At 43.3% G+C, this 21,053-nt stretch overlaps 1 protein-coding gene across 2 annotated transcripts in view; it reads left to right on the forward strand.

The window, feature by feature from the left end:
• The window catches only part of LOC126284322 (UDP-glycosyltransferase UGT5-like), a 76,720-nt gene that overhangs the window by 44,328 nt on the left and 11,339 nt on the right, over window positions 1–21,053 (forward strand). For both annotated transcript variants that reach the window (XM_049983163.1, XM_049983164.1), the window contains exons 3-4: window positions 1,561–2,141; window positions 20,382–20,604. In XM_049983163.1, the coding sequence (XP_049839120.1) occupies window positions 1,561–2,141; window positions 20,382–20,604 (804 nt within the window). The remainder of the gene's footprint in view (window positions 1–1,560; window positions 2,142–20,381; window positions 20,605–21,053) is intronic.

Below are 21,053 nucleotides of genomic sequence, written 5' to 3' on the forward strand. Positions count from 1 at the left end.
GGTTCACGTCCACGCTGTCGCGGCATGCTACCAGTGTTAAAGACTGCGATGGAGCTCCGTATGCCACGGCAAACTGGCTGACACTGACGGCGGCGGTGCACAAATGCTGCGCAGCTAGCGCCATTCGACGGCCGACACCGCGGTTCCTGGTGTGTCCGCTGTGCCATGCGTGTGATCATTGCTTGTACAGCCCTCTCGCAGTGTCCGGAGCAAGTATGGCGGGTCTGACACACCGGTGTCAATGTGTTCATTTTTCCATTTCCAGGAGTGTATCTTGTCCTCTATACAGACTGCTGGTGCGGTACAGTTACCAGAAACATATGACGTAATCCGCTTCATTTTGGGTTATCCACCCTCAAACCATCCTCTCCGATGAGGGGCCCTCTCCACGGGCGCCACCCAGTAACAGCAAAGGTCAACTGGCACGATGGCTGTTGCCAGGAGTCCTGATGCCCCAGGAAGACAGGCATCTACTCTTTGCTATACGTGGGGAGTTAGCAGCTCAGGCATGAGCATTGTGATCCCTGTGTTGCAGGGCCCTACCTCCAAAAGGGTACATGTCGGCCGTGCCACAACGGACTGGCTACTGTGCAGGATATTGGGCGCAGAAAAATTCAATATTGTCATGAGGGCGAAAGTGGACAGGAGACAAGGGAAGAAGATTACATACCCCAGAAAGTGTCCTCGCCCAAATAGTTTGAATCGCAGGTGGAGATGCAAAGCCATGACAATAGATTCAGGAAATCGAATCTAATGGCGCTATGGATAACTCGTGCACCACGTAATGCGTCCTTCCCCATATGACCCGCACTTCTGTAGAGTTTGGAAAGTGGCAGGTCAGACCGTAGAATGGGACCAGACCTCATAGGGCCAAAACGTGTGAGATTCCTTTTAGTCGCCTCTTACGACAGGCAGGAATACCTCGGGCCTGTTCTAACCCCTGGACCCGCAGGGAGGTGAAGTCATGATTATATGAAATAATTGACTACTAAGTTACAGTCAAATGGCAGAAATTTCATGCTAGGAAAACCCAGGTATTTGTCTGAGTGACTCACTGGTAACGCATCCATTAGATACTTAGTTTTTTTAATTTTGTGGAATGTACAAATTAACATTTTTGAACATTTAAAACAAGCTGCGTACATATGCGCCACCTTGTTATCAAGATCTGACCGAATATTTGTACAACTTTTTTCAGTCTATGCTTCATTTTAGGTAACTGTGTCATTTGTGAAAAGTATTAGGTTACTAACAATATTGTCTTCAAGGTCATTAACATAAAATACGAACAGCGAGGTTCCCAACACGCTTCCCAGTGTCAAAGCAGATGTTACCTGTACGTCTGTCGATAACGTTTCATTCAGAATAACATGCTGCGTCCTCGCAAAAGAACAGTCTATCCAGTCACAAATTTCGTTTAGTTTTCCCTACCAAGTATGATTACACCCAGTACAAACAGGCCATTAGAAAAGCTTTATTGAATTCGCGATTGGCTGTATACCCCATTCACATACTGATTTGACAAAAACTGAATGTGGTACCTACTCACTTCTCTTCTAGGCACCAGTGACCTGTTCAGCCTAGGCCAGAGGAGTGATTTCATTTGGCTCCTGAGACTGTTCAACTACGGAATCTCGTCGTGCGAAGTTTTCCTACAGCAGGAAAACGTACAGCAGCTCTTCGAATCCGACCGCGAGTTCGACGTCATCATCATCGAGACGTTCTTCAACGACTGCCTGATGGCGCTGGCGCACAAGTTCCGGGCTCCCGTGATCGCCATCTCGACGCTGGCGGGCACCGTGTGGATGAGCGACATGATGGGCAGCCCGTACCCGCTGTCCTACGTCGCCGAGCCCTTCCTGTCCTACACGGACCGCATGCCCTTCTGGCAGCGGCTGCACAACGCCGCCTTCGCGACGTACGCTCGGCTGGTCCGCCGGCTGTACTACGCGCCCAGGCAGGACGCCCTGGTGCGCAGACACGTGGCCGGCCCCGCGCTGCCGAGCGTGCTGGACATCGAGAGGAACACCTCGCTGCTGTTCCTCAACAGCCATCCCAGTCTGCACTTCCCGCGCCCGCTGGCGCCCAATGTCATCGAAATCGGTGGCATGCACGTCTGTTCGCCTCGCACACTGCCACAGGTAAGTATCAGCACGTCGTTATGTCCCGTCTGATGCACAGTGGCAGGGCTACTGCGCGTGAGCGGCACACGATGCGCAACTGTTCCCGCTTACCTCTGCCGTTTAGTACAAGATGAGGTGAAAACGTCCATGCCGAGAGAGTCTCTTTTGCCTAACAGTTTCAGTCTTCTCTTTCCGTTGAGATGTAAATGACTTTTACTCATTGCTGACGTCCGCAGCTCGTGGTGTCGATAAGCCGGCACGGTAGCTCAGAGTGTTCGGTCAGAGGGCTACGTACCCTCTGTAATAAAAAAACTGAGTTAATCAATCATCAATGAACTTCATCGGATGTCTTACGACGTCCATCCCAAGCACTTACAACGACCAAAAGCGAACAAAATGAGATTTTTTTTTAAAAAAAAGGTCGCGTTCTCGCTTCCCGAGCACGGGATGCCGGGTTCGATTCCCGGCGGGGTCATGGATTTTCACCTGCCTCGAGATGACTGGGTGTTTGTGTTCTCCTCATCATTTCATCATCCTTCATGCGGATGGCAAGATTGGATTGAGAAAAGGTTGGGAATTTGTACGGGCGCTGATAACCGCGCAGTTGAGGGCTCCACAATCCAAACATCATCATCATTGCTGACTTCACTCCAAGTAAACATCTAAACTTTTTATGCTTATGGTTCCGTACTACAAGAGCCGCCCGCTCTTACTGCTCCTCCAGAAATGTTTCACTGTAGCCGGAAAGTCGATAGATATAAGGGACATACTTCATCACTGGCCACGCTTTACCACCTGAGTTTTGCAACAATTAAGCCAGGTCGTCGTTGAATTGACTTAGTGAGCAGTTGCCTAAAAATTCTTCCCTTCTGTTATGTGGCGATGATCTCGTGGTTTTATGTTACCTTGCAGAGCCGTAGCAGCGCCGTCGGTTTCTGAAAGTGTAACGCTACTGTCTATGGTTTACGTAACGAAAGGAGAAGGAGTTTTCTATGTGCAGATTATTTTTACACAGGACGCCATTATGGTGCGTTTATTTAAGAAGCACCGCAAAGTGAGCTCATTCACATTGATTATAAGCTAACTATTAAAAGTACCAGAGCGTGGTCTGCCGCATGACTAGATCGAAAGGCATCCTATCGACAACTAACGACTGTGGCACACAGTCTGTAACTTGAGCGTACAGTCGGTATAGTTCGGTTATGCCAAAGATATTGATTTATTTAATAATATCAACGATTCCTGGAATTATAAAGTTGCTGAAACACAGTATTTATGATCCGTGGACTCCTCCTAATGTCTCTGAAACACAGTATTTATGATCCGTGGACTCCTCCTAATGTCTGTTTGCCAGAAGGTAACTTTTGTTAGCAAATATTTTTTTAATAAGTATCACTTGAGTCGCTCTTGAATGAATGTGTAAGTAGGCTGTTTAGGTTTTCTTATTGGTAACGCCACATAGCGCTCTATATGAAAAATCACTGGCTGTGCTGTGCGCAGTCTGTGGCTAGTTTGCATTGTTGTCTGCCATTGTAGTGTTGGGCAGATGGATGTTAACAGCGCGTAGCGTTGCGCAGTTGGAGGTGAGCCGCCAGCAGTGGTGGATGTGGGGAGAGAGATGGCGGAGTTTTGAAATTTGTAAGACTGGATGTCATGAACTGCTATATACATTAGGACTTTTGAACACTAGTAAGGTAAATACATTGTTTGTTCTCTATCAAAATCTTTTATTTGCTAACTATGCCTATCAGTAGTTAGTGCCTTCAGTAGTTCGAATCTTTTATTTAGCTGGCAGTAGTGGCGCTCGCTGTATTGCAGTAGCTTGAGTAACGAAGATTTTTGTGAGGTAAGTGATTTGTGAAAGGTATAGGTTAATGTTAGTCAGATTGCGTTGCGCCAAAAATATTGTGTGTCAGTTTAAGCACAGTCTTGTATAATTTTCCAAGGGGACGTTTCAAATGTACTTTCCCTATGTATTTCTTTGCTAACGTAACGAGCGATTTAGACATCGATACCTCGTCCTACTGGCTCTGAAAGCGCCAGATGGCCGAGCACCTCTGCTAGGCAGCATGGAAATCTACCGCTCTCTCCTTACTCAGTACGTACTGCAGAGCTGAGCACTGTGAGATTCGCTTCATCTATATGAAATAGCAAAACTGTAAAAGAAATTAAATGCCCTCTTATCTGCAAATAAGGGGTAACTGACAATACCTCAGTCATTAACAACGATCACTTTGATGTCTGTCTGTCTGTCCCTCTATGTGCCTGTTCCACTTTTAAGACAACTTTTTTCAGATATCAAGTTGAAATGTATGTTAGACACTGACGCCTACAGTTCTTTGACGGTGTGAAACGTTTATAGTTCTGAGTCAATGAAGTCAAAAGAGAGGGCTATCTGTGTCCCGTCGAGGGCTATTCGGAAAGTAAGGCCCGATGGGTCGCGAAATGGAAACGGCACTAAAAAGCGAATAAACCTTTGCACAGATGTGTTGGACAGTGTCGCCTGTATGTCTGTCGATCACGTCTCGTCGCTCACTTCAGTTCTGAGCACACAGTGAGCACGTAAAGATGCTTAGAAGAGTAGTGTCTCCAGCCAAGTGTGGGTGCCCGCAACGAGTTTTCGCCTGATTTCTTGCAACCGCAAATGACGTACCTGTTATGCGTTTCCTTCTTGAGAGCAGCTCTCAGCCGCACACTGCAGGTCGATGAGGACGCCCTCGCGCCATTTTCGATGTGAATTTTGGGATCGCCCACCCTATTGCCCGGACTTGGCTCCCTCTGATGTTCCTCTCTGTTCACATCAAGCGCTGGCTATGAAGACAACATTCTGGCACAGGCAACGAACTGCAGGCCAGCGTAGAGAAGTGGCGGAAAGCACAGGCGACTGCCTTCTATGACGGGGTTATTTTAAAGTTGGTACAACGCTACAACAAACGCCTAAGTCGGAACGACGACTCCTTGGAGAAGTAGTTCGGACGTGTAGGGATCACGTGTAGCAAAAACATTTTTGATTTTCATTATGGTTTCCATTCCAAGACCGATATGACGTTATTTTCCGAAAAGCCCCCGTATTTCGATACTGGCAAACTCACTCATCAAACTCAATAGGATATTTCCCGTTTACCAATTATCTTGAAATTTGACAAGCAAGGTTTCTCAGTACAAGTAAAGGAATATCCTAAATTGTTTAATCGTAATTATGTCCGTTAATAAATACTTTTGTATGGTTTTTGTCCGTCTGTCTTTTCGTCTATTAAGACCTCTCTTTCTTAGGAACAGGTAGAGGTATTATGGTCTACCGTCTCTTGGTAGAGCAAAAAATTTAATGTTTTAAGTAAATTCAGTCGAAAGATAGGGCCATCTACTGGTCAGATCCCTAAGTTTTTAGAGAAATGCAACATTAGACTCCTTTGCGGACCAAGAAAGAAAATATCTCAAGTCCTCAAATCTGTAAAGGATAAACGCTCTATCTGTCTGGATTTCAACAACAAAGAGCAGCGAGAGTGCACGTCTGAAGGAAATATAAGTCTTTGCCCACAAGGAGAAGTAGAGAAACTAATCGTAGCAGATTATGCACTTAAGTTAAAAAGTCATGACGCTAAGTTTCCCGAAATCAAAATGTTATCTACACTTACGACTGAAAAAAGAAATTCATAAAACGTAATTGTATACGGACAGTAGCTCTACACACCCGATAAATAAGATTTATTTTTGACAGACTCAAGTTTTATCTTTAGCAGACGACAAGTCGATAATCAAGTTTTATCTCGGACAAGGATTATCTCTGTCGATCACGTGTAAATTTCTATCATGACGCTGTTCGACAGTGTTCATGCCACACTGGGCCATCCGCAACGTCAGTCGGCAAGATTCACAGAAACCAGCAGCACCTTAGAAGATGCCTAACATGGTTCAGGACGATACATCATAAACGAAAATGTGACACAGACCACGAACATACAACCCACAAGATTCTCAGCAATCTAAATCAAGTTTTCAGTTAACTGTAAAATAGATTTTGGCTTGAGAATTGACGATGATCTAATTCAGCCGAAACATGTAATTACAGTAAAATTAAAAGCGTGTCCTTGACTGTTTTGTTTATGAATTTATAAAGCGAGATAACTCTTGAGTAATTTAAAACTTTCACGGACTGTAAGTTGTTCGAGACGAAATGTCGGAAGCCAGTAACTTCCTGCTGCGATATTTTCGAGCATAGATTTATGAGCACTATGCATATTTTCGCGGAAACATTTCTGCTATATCAAAGGTAAACTTTCCATGTAAACGGGCAGACTAAAAGAAAAACGCAAGGTAAAAGTGATCTTTAGTCGTTCACCACAGATCTCGGCGCTTCTGGGATAGGTCAAAGAAGACTTATGTCTGTACAAGGAGGGCGTTTAAAAAATTCCATGTGAGTTTGGCAAATCATAATAGGGGAAACGATTCTCACTGTCGAGTAGTGCATCGTGGAGCATCAGCGGCTTAGTCATCACCTCCATCTCAGCAACCCAATGTGAACGAAAATCGTATTTCTGATGGTCATATGATAATATACAAACAAAGAAAAATGGTGGGTAATACATTATTATCAGTGAATCAATGGAAATACGGTTGTCTGAGGCCCTTATAAATAGCTGCGTATGTTTTAAGTTAAATACTGTGCTGAATCCTGTAATATAAAAGCTTTGTGCCCTGTGAAGTCAGCACCATTGCCATTCTGTAAATTTACCGTCTAAAGACGTTCGATCTAATAGCGATGAGACGAACTTTCACCACGGGGGTGGGGAGTTCGGGCATGCATTCGGGAATAAGACGGTTCAAACTCATGTCTGGTCATTTTGAATTAGGTTCTCCGTGACTTCCCTAAATCATTTAAGGAAAATGCTGGGCTAGTTCCTTGGAAAGTGCACGGCCGATTTCCTTCTCTATCATTCCCCAATCCGAGCTTGTGCTCCGTCTCTAACGACCTCATTGTCGACGGGACGTTAAACACTGATCTCTCCTTCCTCCGCATCCTCCTCCTGAATTCTGAGCAGCGCACAGAGTTTCAGCAGAAGAGCGAACATCAAATGGTTCAAATGGCTCTAAGCCCTATGAAACTTAACATCTGAGTTCATCACTCCGCTAGACGTAGAACTACTTAAACCTAACTATCCTAAGGACATCACATACATCCATGCCCGAGGCAGGATTCGAACCTGCGACGGTAGCATCAGCGCGGTTCCGGACTGAAACGCCTAGAACCGCTTGGCCACAACACGCGTCGCGCGAATATCCAAGCAACGCATGCGCAGTAACAATTAGGTACGCAACGCTTGCTCCGGCGAAGCCTTAAACTAAGAAAGTTCAGTATATTTTCGTCGCTATACACGTGAAAAGGGCCAGAAGACTGTGCGCCGAAAACACGTGACAGTGAGTTACTGGCAACCGGCAGTTCACTCGAAATGTCCAAATGGCTCTGAGCACTATGCGACGTAACTTCTGAGGTCATCAGTCGCCTAGAACTTAGAACTAACCTAACTAAGGACAGCACACACATCCAAGCCCGAGGTAGGTTTCGAACCTGCGACCGTAGCGGTCGCTCGGCTTCTGACTGTAGCACCTAGAACAGCACGTCCACTCCGGGCGGCTCGAAATGTCATTGAATATTATCACTGTTATCTCCTGCTACACCATTTCGCCCTTCCGTACAGTCAAAATGTTGTTAACCAGGTACGTGAAATTTCCCGGGCAGGGACCTTCGTAGCACCACGAACTACTGGTTCGTCGCTTGTCCTACAAAACTGTGTTGTCGACTGTCCTGCCACATATGTCGTAGTTGTAACGGACATTGACATAATCATGTGTAATGGGTACAGGGATCGAAATGAAGCAGTGTAAGTTCTCCTTGTCTCACCATCGTAGATTGTATTTTTTTGGCAAATAATTACTAGCTTCTAGCTATTACGCAGATCTCGGGTCCCAATGAAAAAATTGCGTTTGAATGGTGAAGTATGTAAATTCCATATGGAGAAGAAGAGAATATTTTGTGGTCATCATTCGATATCTACGAAACGCGAACCACCACTGTACTAAATCATCAACTGCCGTACTGCTTATACGGATTTTGTAAGGTTAGTCGTCTCCACCTTCGGGAACAGTGGGGAATATAGTATCGCTTTGAGGCGTCGAAAACTTAAGCAGAAGACTGACTCTGTTTCGCCGTTCGTGACATGACTGGTTCAGTCCCCAACATTAGTCGCTGATTTATAGTTGCCAGTGCCCTCCGGATCATGCAAAAGCCATTACGAGCGCAGTATGTCGGTCACGCACAGTAGCCCAGATTGTAAGCGGCTACCTTGCAAAGCGGAGAATCGCTACACCACTTCTGAGCCAGACGTTGAGGCCCTGTTTTCCAGAAAAGTACTTCTTTTCTAAAGACGAGGGCTTCAGCGTAGGCTGCCGCAACGGGGAGACACAGCTTTCCAGGTGACTTCGGCGCAGGACGCCCGCCGGCCATTTGCTCTTTTCTGGCTACGTCGCACTCGTCAACCAGGTACGCTGCTGTCGAGGCATGCGTTACACAGCGCTCCGTGGAGGTAAGTCGTTACTTTAGAGAAATTCTCCGAAACAGTCACCAGGGCTGTGTTTCGATTAATTAAATGTGCACAATGATTTAAGACCAATGGAGGTTCTAACACCGAAACCTCCAGATGTCAGACCCTCAGATCAGTACCAAACGTTGTATGTCGATAGTGCATCAACCAAAACACCGATTTAGTTCGTGCTACGAGCTATCGTCCAATAGAACACGCTTAAACGCTAATTAAAAGTAGCACCACCACTAAGCATACAGGAAAAGCATATCTGTGAATGATTGTGTTGTAGATTTCGCGTGTGTGAGTTGGTCTACAAGAGGTCGTCGTACCATAGGCTCTGTGTTCAAATCCCAAAGATGGCAATTTAGTTTCTTTTTACTGTTAACGCGTGTAACTGTTATATGGGAGAATATTTTCCTGACATGTAAAAGGACTTTTCGGAGTTGGTAGCAATGATCTTTTGGCAGTCTGCTATCGCTTCCTTACTTGAAAGTAGCCGACCTATAGAGTACATTTGTATAGATAGCTGTGGTGTTCTGTCTGACATGTGTGACAGAACAGGCACGCCTCGTGATGAAGGAGCTGCTGCACTTGTGATTTTAGAGACTAAACACAAACAATCGGAACAGTAGAATACAGCAACAACTGCTTCACACGTGCGGAAATATTAATAGACTCATATAATACTATCGCGCATAATACAGTAAAAAACTTGTCATCATTGGTATTTGAACTCAGGACACTTGGTACGACGATCTAAGGCTCTTCCATCTTCCCCATGGAAAATATCTAAGTTAAACCCGAATTATGCGCTGTCAAAAGGGTTAGACATTTCAAGTATTTCAGTGAGACCAAAGAACTAATGAGGCTAATAAAGGTAGCACAGAAAGTTCCGTTTCGGATACTCAAAAGAGTGTACAGCAGAATGACTGACATCTACAACATAGAGTGGATGTCTACACACACAAAGTAAAAGGACAGGGAGCCTGAATCTGGAAGTTCTATAGCGTTAGGTGCACCATACAAACACTTTATATCTTTGTTATAAGTTAGGTTTTTAGCAGAGCTCAAATGTCACAACAATTAAGTGCTTGCCCCAGAGGAACTCAAAATGCTATTCGCAAGTATTTAAAATAATATTTTGTAACAACCAACAATTGAAAAGCATTTTAGGAAAATTTTAAAATTCTAGAACATTTAATTCGAGCAAGCCTTTCACTTCTCTAATCAGTAAGAAATTCAATGCTTAACATAGTAATTTAAAAGGAACTGACAACAGATACATTATTTAAAAGTTTTGAAACAGAATTACAAGGAACTGAAAATGAATGCTTTAGCCAAAGTAAGGTTACCGGCTTCAACGCAGACCAGGCATCACACACTAATTTACTTCAACTCAGACTCTAGCAGACATAGGATACACATTAAAATCACATAACCGAAATACTTTACAGATTGCAGGCGAGTCTTTGCTCAAAGCAGAGTGAACGTAAGGCAAGAGACACACGGGCGCTTTAAATTTTACGGACAATAATTTCAGATACAAATATTTTGTAATAGTTCCAACACATAAACTTTCACGTACATATACAAATTTAAGGCATCAAAATTTACAATTAGACGGGTAACGGTACAACTGGAACTGAGCAAAATATGAACTCTGTTACAACTGTCTTAAGAATGACGCGGGTGTGTTCCGATTACCAGGGAAGGTGGTCCATATTAGAAACAAAGACCAAAATAACGGTCATTAGCGAAAGCTGTTTAAAGCCACAGGTGAGAACCCAAAACAAATTTCAGTGAAAACGGCTCAGTAAAGGCACAGTGGTTTTTGCGAATAGCATGTAACACTTAATCATACGCAAAACACACTGGACTCACATTCGGAAGGACGACGGTTCCATCCCGTCTCCAGCCATCCTGATTTAGGTTTTCCGTGATTTCCCTAAATCGTTTCAGGCAAATGCCGGGATGGTTCCTTTGAAAGGGCACGGCCGATTTCCTTCCCAATCCTTCCCTAACCCGAGCTTGCGCTCCGTCTCTAATGACCTCATTGTCGACGGGACGTTAAACACTAACCACCACCACTATACGCAAAACAAGCTGCCAACGACTTATTTCTGTACGACACCTAGGGGAAATAAGAAATTATGGCAGCAGAAATGGTAACTGTGCTGACTAAGTAGACCTAATTTGAAACTACGAAGGTAGAGGGAAGCACTGGTTCTTCAAACGGCGTAGGTACGCTCTTCACGATGGACGATCGCCAACCACAACACGGCGCTCGAACTCCGTGATAATCGAGCGACCCTTGTTGACATCAGGAACAGCCAGCGAGATAACATACAACATACGGTCGTATGTGTAACAGCACCTTAAAGAGCAGCAAGGCTGGTCCCCTGTAGGAAACGAAGAAAGCCCTCACTAACAAACATGAACCAGAGATCTTCAACGAGCGGCCAGAATCGATATAAGCATAAACACGGATCACGAACAGTAGACATTTAAAACGACGATCAAATTTGAAGCTCAATATGTGAGCAAAATTTTAATTCTCAACAGAAAAGGCGATATTGAAAACACCCGCCGGCCAGTGTGGCCGAGCGGTTCTAGGCGCTACAGTCTGGAACCGCGCGACCGCAACGGTCGCAGGTTCGAATCCTGCCTCGGGCATGGATGTGTGTGCTGTCCTTAGGTTAGTTAGGTTTAAGTAGTTCTAAGTTGTAGGGGACTGATGACCTCAGCAGTTAAGGCCCATAGTACTGTGCTCAGAGCCATTTGAACCATTTGAAAATATCCTGAAGGGTAAACGAAGGATTTGGAGGAAATCTCTTGGCCCAGAAGAAACGGTGGACAGATACAGACTGGAAACCCGTAAAACAAGACATAAAGTATCTAACCTTGTAGCAGACATTACAAAACAAGTAGGCCTATTAAAATTATATACTTATAAGGATGTGGTGTCTGTTCTTCCGGACATGTCCGAAAGGACAGACACCATATCTACATCTACATCCGTACTCCGCAAGCCACCTGACGGTGTGTGGCGGAGGGTACCCTATCAGTTCTCCCCTCTATTCAAGTCTCGTATTGTTCGTGGAAAGGATTGTCGGTATGCTTCTGTGTGGGCTCTAATCTCTCTGATTTCATCCCCATGGTCTCTTCGCGAAATATACGTAGGAGGGAGCAATATACTGCTTGACTCTTCGGTGAAGGTATGTTCTCAAAACTTTAACAAAAGCCAGTACCGAGCTACTGAGCGTCTCTCCTGCAGAATCTTCCACTGGAGTTTATCTATCATCTCCGTAACGCTCTCGCGATTACTAAATGATCCTGTAACGAAGTGCGCCCCTCTCCGTTGGATCTTCTCTATCTCTTCTATCAATCCTATCTGTTACGGATCCCACACTGCTGAGCAGTATTCAAGCAGTGGGCGGACAAGCGTACTGTAACCTAATTCCTTTGTTTTCGGATTGCATTTCCTTAGGATTCTTCCAATGAATCTCAGTCTGGCATCTGCTCTACGGACGATCAATTTTATATGATCATTCCATTTTAAATCACTGCTAATGCATACTCCCAGATAATTTATGGAATTAGCTGCTTCCAGTTGCTGACCTGCTATTTTGCAGCGAAATGATAAGGGATCTATCTTTCTGTGTATTCGCAGCACATTACACTTGTCTACATTGAGATTCAATTGCCATTCCCTGCACTATGCGTCAGTTCGCTGCAGATCCTCCTGCATTTCAGTACAATTTTCCATTGTTACAACCTCTCGATACACCACCGCATCATCTGCAAAAAGCCTCAGTGAACGTTCGATGTCATGCAAAAGGTCACTTATGTATATTGTGAATAGCAACGGTCCTATGACACTCCCCTGCGGCACACCTGAAATCACTATTACTTCGGAAGACTTCTCTCCATTGAGAATGACATGCTGCGTTCTGTTATCTAGGAACTCCTCAATCCAATCACACAATTGGTCTGATAGTCCATATGCTCTTACTTTGTTCATTAAACGACTGTGGGGAACTGTATCGAACGCCTTGCGGAAGTCAAGAAACAAGGCATCTACTTGTGAACCCGTGGCTATGGCCCTTTGAGTCTCGTGGACGAATAGCGCGAGCTGGGTTTCACACGACCGTCCTTTTCGAAACTCATACTGATTCCTACAGAGTAGTTTTCTAGTCTCCAGAAAAGTCATTATACTCGAACATAATACGGTTTCCAAAATTCTACAACTGATCAACGTTAGAGATATAGGTCTATAGTTGTGCACATCTGTTCGACGTCACTTCTTGAAAACGGGGATGACCTGTGACGTTTTCCAATCCTTTGTAACGTGACGCTCTTCTTGAGACCTACGGTACACAGCTGCAAGAAGGAGGGCAAGGTCCTTCGCGTACTCTGTGTAAAATCGAACTGGTATCCCATCAGGTCCAGCGGCCTTTCCTCTTTTGAGCGATTTTAATTGTTTCTCTATCCCTCTGTCGTCTATTTCGATATCTACCGTTCTGTCATCTGTACGACAATCTAGAGAAGGAACTACAGTGCACTCTTCCTCTGTGCAACAGCTTTGGAAAAAGACATTTAGTATTTCGGCCTTTAGTCTGTCATCCTCTGTTTCAGTACCATTTTGGTCAGAGAGTGTTTGGACATTTTGTTTTGATCCACCTACTGTTTTGGCATACGACCAAAATTTCTTAGGATTTTCTGGCAAGTCACTACATATAACTTTACTTCCGAATTCATTGAACGTCTCTCGCATAACCCTCCTCACACTACATTTCGCTTCGCGTAATTTTTGTTTGTCTGCAAGGCTTTGGCTATGTTTATGTTTGCTGTGAAGTTCCCTTTGCTTCCGCAGCAGTTTTCTAACTCGGTTGTTGTACCACGGTGGCTCTTTTCCATCTCTTACGATCTTGCTTGGCACATACTCATCTAACGCATATTGTACGATGGTATTGAACTTTGTCCACTGATCCTCAACACTATCTGTACTTGAGACAAAACTTTTGTGTTGAGCCGTCAGGTACTCTGTAATCTGCTTTTTGTCAGTTTTGCTGAACAGGAAAATCTTCCTACCTTTTTTATTATTTCTATTTACGGCTGAAATCATCGATACCGTAACCGCTTTATGATCGCTGATTCCCTGTTCTGCGTTAACTGTATCAAATAGTTCGGGTCTGTTTGTCACCAGAATGTTTAATATGTTATCGCCACGAGTCGGTTCTCTGTTTAACTGCTCAAGGTAGTTTTCAGATAAAGCACTTAAAAAAAATACACTGGATTATTTGCCCCTGACACTCGTTATGAACGTTTGAGTCTCCCAGTCTATATCCCGCAAATTAAAATCTCCACCCAGAACTATAACATGGTGGGGAAATCTACTCGAAATGTTTTCCAAATCATCCTTCAGGTGCTCAGCCACAACAGCTGCTGTGCCAGGGGGCCTATAGAGACATCCAATTACCATATCTGAGCCTGCTTTAACCATGATCTTCACCCAAATCATTTCACATTTTGGATTTCCGTCAATTTCCTTCGATACTATTGCACTTCTTATCGCTAGAAACACGCCTCCCCCTTCACTGTCCAGCCTGTCTCTGCGGTATACATTCGAATCTGAGTTTAGGATTTAATTACTGTTTACGTCAGGTTTCAGCCAACTTTCTGTCCCTAATACTATATGGGCGTTGTGACCGTTTATTAATGAGAGCAGTTCTGGGACCTTTCTATAGACGCTCCTGCAGTTTACTATTAGCACATTAATATTGTTATTCCCTGTTGCATTTTGCCTGCTCCTACCTTTCCGCGTCTCAGGAGGCGTCTTGTCGGGGCTAGGGAGGGAATTCTTTAACCTCACATTTCCTTTTAAGTATGTAGTTCTGGCAACTTCTTCTTTGCGGATGCACACATATTACCCGAACTCTTACGGGACTTGGTAAGAATGTCTTCCACGAGTAATGAGTGTTTTGGGGTGGGACACTACGAATGTAGTGTACGGACATACAAGGTGAGAATGTGGGTCTCGCGGGAGGCGTCCGCGAGGTAGTCCCTGCAGTGGTGCTCTCCTCTGCCCTCGGTAGCTCGGATGGATATAGCGTCTGGCATGTAAGCAGGAGATCCCCGGTTCGAGTCCCGGTCTGGGCACACATTTTCACTTGTTTCTATTCTAATTCAGTATTAAAATTTGCTGGGCATATTCAAAGACACCCAAAAGTGTGTCTTAAAAACAATGTTGTGACATACATAGGAAAATTAAAGAATATGCCATGTATCTAACAAGCTAAAAAGGACCTCAAGTGAGCACAGGCATAAGTTTGGGAAGTAGAAGACAATAATTTGTTCAGTCATAACGTAAACAGTTGAGTAGTAGAACTAGGTTCTTAAAAACGAAAAACAGCTCACACAGAGAGAATGAGAGCCGTATGGAAAATAAGGAAAATGAATATAACGGCTCTGCGAGACCTAGCTTGGACCATAAGCAAATACTAACAATAATAACAATGATAATAATAATAATAGCAATAATGGTTCAAATGGCTCTGAGCACTATGAGACTTAACGTCTGAGGTCATCAGTCCCCTAGAACTTAGAACTATTTAAACCTAACTAACCTAAGGACATCACACACACCCATGTGGAGGCAGGATTCGAACCTGCGACCGTAGCGGTCCCGCGGTTCCAGACTGTAGCACCTAGGACCGCTCGGCTACTACGGCTAATAGTAATAACATCAATACATATTCTAAGTTATGAATGGAAATATGAACGGCCGTCTTTATAAGGCAAGATAACTGATTAACGTTAATCACAGAAACCTTAACTGCCAGATATAACAACCACGAAATAAATCCCTGAAAAACAAAATGAATCCAGAAAAATTATACACATCTGTAGACGAATAACACAATATGCAGCTTTTAAAACATTGAAACTGGTTTATAATCATAGTCATCAGTTATACGACATCAATCGGAGGACAAAGGCCTCCTCTAGACTCTTCCAAGTATGGCATCTTAAGTGATACGCACTGTCCAGTCACTTTAATATAACCACCTGTCAAAAGCCTGAATAACCACCTTCTGCGGCTAGGACTGCTGCAAGACATACAGGAACAAGAATGAAGTAGAAGTTACCTACGTGGATGTTGACCCTCGCCGACATCAGCGTCTTGGTCGGCTGCGCTAGGTTTCTCGGTTGAGGATCCATGGCACGAGCAATAGGCTCGAGATGGTCCCACAGATTCTCGATGGGGTATAAATTCGGCGGGTTTGGTGAGCAGGGGAGTGCGCTAAACTCATTCTGGTACTCTTGAATCCACACACATACACTGCAAGCCGGGTGACACATTGCATTGTCCTACGGTAGATGCCACTGTGCCGACGGAAAACAAAATGCGTGTACTGGTGGACATGGTCCATAATGATAGATACATATTTGTTTCGATCCAATGTGTCTTCCAGAATGACAAGACCGTCCCACGGAATGCCATGAAAACATTCCCCGAACCATAACGCTTCCATCTCCGGCCTGCACCCTTTCGACTATTGTTGCAGGGTGTTTCCTCTCAGACGTTTCATGCTGAAGGAGCATAAGACGCGATACATCTGAAAATGCCACCTGTCGCCACTCAGTGGATGTTCAGTGGCTGCATTGGCGTGCAAATTTCAGCCGATGAAGAGCAGTCAGCGTGGGTGCATGAAACAGGCGCTGCTATGGGAGCCTATACGCAGCAACATTCGTTAAACGGTCATTAAGGTGGCACTGTTGCTCGCTCCTTGGTTCATCTGGGCGATTAGTTGCCCAACAGTTGCACGTCTATTCGCCCGTACCCATCTCTGCAACCCTTGCCATCTACGGCCCGTGGTTCACCGCAATTGTGTCGGAGCCGGTTTTGGATAGCGCCATTCTGTCGTGCAAGGGATACTTGAACCACGTGCATACCAACATGATCAGTTTCAGAAATGCCTCCACAGCTCGTCCGAAATCCATGGCGTCTTGGACGTATGATAAACTGCTCTGTTTCCGATTTACAGTAGTGACTGCACTGTTTCCCACGTCTCATCGACACCCTTTATATACCATCCACTGTCTCCTGCCGTTCGTGGGTGGTTATCGTACAATGATATCAAATGTACGCGGTTGTCACATTAATGAGACTGGACTCTGTACACTTATACTGCCAGTGCATGATTTCTGACAACATCTCCCATCTGAGGCTTTTCATATCTCTAGAAAATAAACAAAACATTCTCTCAGTCTGTCTACTACCGACTCCAATGGCAACATGTTCGCTCAAGCTCCATTTGGATTTACCCTAGAAACGTAATTACGTCATCCAGGCACGTCTTTTGCACTCGCCTTTTTTTCGTTTTTCTTTCATAATAAATCTCAAAAGGCATCCTTTCATTACTTCCTCAGTAATCCGTAGTTTGTGAATCGCTTTCTTATCGAAAATCCTCGTATCCCTGCAGAAAACCGGGCTAGTAACATACACATTTTTTTTTTCTTTTCGTTAACTTATATTTGAATGTTCGGTTTGAAAAGTCAATTTAGAATAGCAAAAGTACTCTAAGCCATTTTTCTCTCCCGTTCACTTCTTTTGTCACCCATCCGATCGTTGTCTTCGCTGTTCTAAGCATAAAACTGCTTACTTGGTTCTACGACGTCGTTATTACTATGTGTCACTATCTTTTTAATGTGCTGATCATTCGTTACGCCAAAATTGATTGATTACATATTAAATTATAGGGAAATATGTGCCCGTAGGATGACGTGTTTTGGTACTCGTTCATTCCATTCCCTCTTTTAGAAAGGCGTCCAAACAGATATATTCTGCAAAGTGCACTGTCATATTTTCTCTCTAGCATCAGTCTCTGCTGTGATGAAATTTCAAAACAGTAAATTACTATTTAATCTTCGTCTGTGTCGACTTGAATTGTCAGTAATGATAGTGATTGTTTGAACGCAACATACGTGTATGTTTAGCTGACACCAATGAAGACTGAGGTGTAAAAATCATAAGCATTTTTTTGCAGATTTCAGTCCACTGCTGGATATAGGGCTCCTCCATATATTCCCATTGTCTTCGATTTTGCGCCATCTGTTCCTGCCACCAACTGCACGCCATCAAGCCATCTCTTCTGGAGTCTTCCAGTGACTGGCTTGCGGTGCCATGGTTTCCAGTGGATATTTATAGCGGTCCACCTGCTGTGACCTTTTTGAGATATGTGTCCGACCCACTGTTACGTCAGTCCTGTAATTCTCTACAGTACATCTATTACTTCTGTTCTCCCTCTAATGTCCTTTGACAGAATCCTATCCCTTAGGCTGATTCCTAGTATCTCGCGCTCTGTAGCTTGTTGTGTGCGGTTTGGTTTACGAGCTCTTCCATTTATCGGAATCACAGTTTCCACAGCGTTGGTCATAACTGACAATACGGACATGGTACAAACTTTAGCCTTCAAGTTATTTGGGAATACTTGTTTATCTGAATGAATCTTCCATAATGCTGTCGAGTCACTGTTTCGCGAGGAATTTCTGTATTGATTGTTTCTCCACAGTTTAGTCTTGCGTCCAAGGCAGATGTATTCATCAACAGCTTTTATACACTGGTTTCCTACTAAAAGTGGTTACTTTTCTGGGCACAGAATTTTTGGTTTACTGTTGTTCAATTCCAATCCAGTCCCTGCGGAGATAAGATTTAGTTATAGTATGTATTCTGTAGTCCTTTCAAATACTCACTTTCGAGCAGAATATCATCGGCATAGAGCAGATGGTTCAGATATGAGCCTTTTATTTAGATATGAGCCACTGATTTTTGTTCCTCTGTTAATCCAGTCTGTTGATCTGAATATGTCTCCCAATACAAGGATGAACAGTTTACGAGAAGTCTCGATAAGATGTATCTTTACTCAGCAAATCTTCTGAGCATATAATTTGCCGAAAACACATGATTTTGTCCAACATTTTGTTTTTGGTGACTTTTGGTACATGTTAGAAGTGTTGCTAGATAAACGAGATGGCCAGCTGAAATTGTTTCTTGTAATATTGTAATCGTATGACATTCTGTTTTGTTCCGAATTAGTTACACACCTCTCCTATTTAAGGGAACCCCGTCGTGAGTGAATTTCCTATGGCTGACAGTGCCATCGTTAGTACATTTCTCAAAAACTGCTTATTCAAATCAAACCAAATTAGAAAGGTCATAAGCTGTCATATCTTCTTCAAAGTATGTTACTTACACGATAGTAGCATCATTATTACAGCAGAAATTCACAGAAAAGTTAGTGACCTAAAACATTGGCATTTAAAAAGAAATTATATTGAAATTTTTGTCACTCATGTTACTTGATTGCTGTAATAACAGTACAATTGAATGAAAGTGATGTAATAAAGGTCTGTACCAAGTTTCACTAATTGATATGTAGTAGCTTCAGAAAAAATAGTACATGAAGCTAATAATTTCTTATTTTTAGGTAAATACATTTAAGTTTTTGAGACGATATGTTCACCCTACATAAAAAGTTATAACTCACCAGATTCATAGCTGTCATCGTTGTGGGTTTCTGCATACTCCAGCTTATGTCTGCAGACCCTCTTGGAAATCTGACATTTTTTTCATCCGTAGGGAACTGACCCTCACCAGGTCAATTGACAGAAGTGTTTTCTTTACTTTCTCTACATGTTCGATACCCACATCACTTAAAAGTTTCAGCTTGCTGGGAGACCCGCTATTTAAAATAAGCGCTGCATCCATGACACCAGTTTTTAGGGTTTTGAAGCCCACAAATACTGTTTTGGGAAAGTACTGCATGCACATTTTGTGAAACTTTCATTGAAATTTTGAATTTAGGCATAGATGCATTCAGCAAGTAACACTGAGCTAGCTACTTCCCAAGAGATAGGTTTTATAACACTTTGCTATCGACATTGATAAAAGGTGATTGTGTCCATGTACTGTACATCGCCAGTTGTACCAACTGTCTGATACTTGCGCTGTATCTCAGTCTCCTTTGGACAACGAGAATGTCAGAGTTTGTCATTTTTAGCAGTTCTGTGAAATAAGACTGTTCAGTTTTTCTCATTTCTTCTAAAATGTTACTGTTTCTGCATATTATACTTCGCATGTTTACGATCTATAGAGATAAAACATGAGTATAAACACAATATGATTACTAGAAAACAAGCGTCTCCTTCAAACTATTACGACGAGTAAAACATAAACAGAACGCTTATTTGGTGTTCAACTGTTACCCACTCCTGTGTAGCACTAGGGTGACCACTTTAAGAGCAGTTGTCAAACAATAAATACAGTAAAAGACAGAGATAGTACACTGCACCCGGGAGAAAAACAGCTTAAGTGACAGAAGGGAGAGTACCGTAGTTTAGAAAATGCTCTCTCTTTCCTATCACTGTAAGTCAAAATAACAATAATCATACACATTCTCGTTCAGGGAGAACTGGAGTATAACTCAACACAATTAAAAAAAATTCCATATTACGACGGAGTTTCACTTACTGGTTCCCTTAAGACAATGCTATGTGGTATACATGTAACTAATTACAACGTAATTAAACCTTAGGTGTTACTGAATGACTAAATACTTACACTCTAGATATTATATAACAAAACAACTGAAGTAAAATAACGTTTAATTTTCAGAATTTACAAGAATTTCTTGATAGTGCAACGGATGGTGCGATATTGTTCAGCCTGGGGTCCAACATCAAAAGCTCTCAAATGCCTGACGAGAAGCGGGCGGCCTTTCTGACAGCCTTCTCCCAGCTCAAGCAGAGAGTTCTGTGGAAGTGGGAAATCGAAGACCTCCCGGGGAAGCCAGAGAACTTAAAAGTGTCCAAGTGGTTGCCGCAGTCAGATATACTGGGTAAGTGTGAAAAGCTGCTGTCACGTTATTTATTTAACCTGTGAGCAAGATGTGACTCTCGTACTGATTCGCTAAAAATATTACATTTGAACCATGAATTGAAAACAACACGACGTGACAACTGTTAATGAAATATGATTTGTAAGCAAACTAACATAGCGGAACAGAACATACAGAGTGTAATAAAATGATATGGTGAGACTTTCAGGAGACATTCCTCACATGTAGAGGAAGAAAATACATTAAGTAGACATGGATCCAGAAACCCTTTATTTCCATGTTAGAGAACAGTGGCACTAACTTTACCAGCAGGAAGAACTAAAAGATCATTATCTTCCCTCAATGACCGAATGGCCTTCCTTTCACTGGAAGAAATGTTACTCTGCGGTGGCGGTGCACGACGAAGATGATGAGAAACTTCCTATCTAATTTCCTGTGATACATCTTCA

Source organism: Schistocerca gregaria, chromosome 8 (genome assembly GCF_023897955.1).
Source record: "Schistocerca gregaria isolate iqSchGreg1 chromosome 8, iqSchGreg1.2, whole genome shotgun sequence".
Taxonomy (NCBI): domain Eukaryota; kingdom Metazoa; phylum Arthropoda; class Insecta; order Orthoptera; family Acrididae; genus Schistocerca; species Schistocerca gregaria.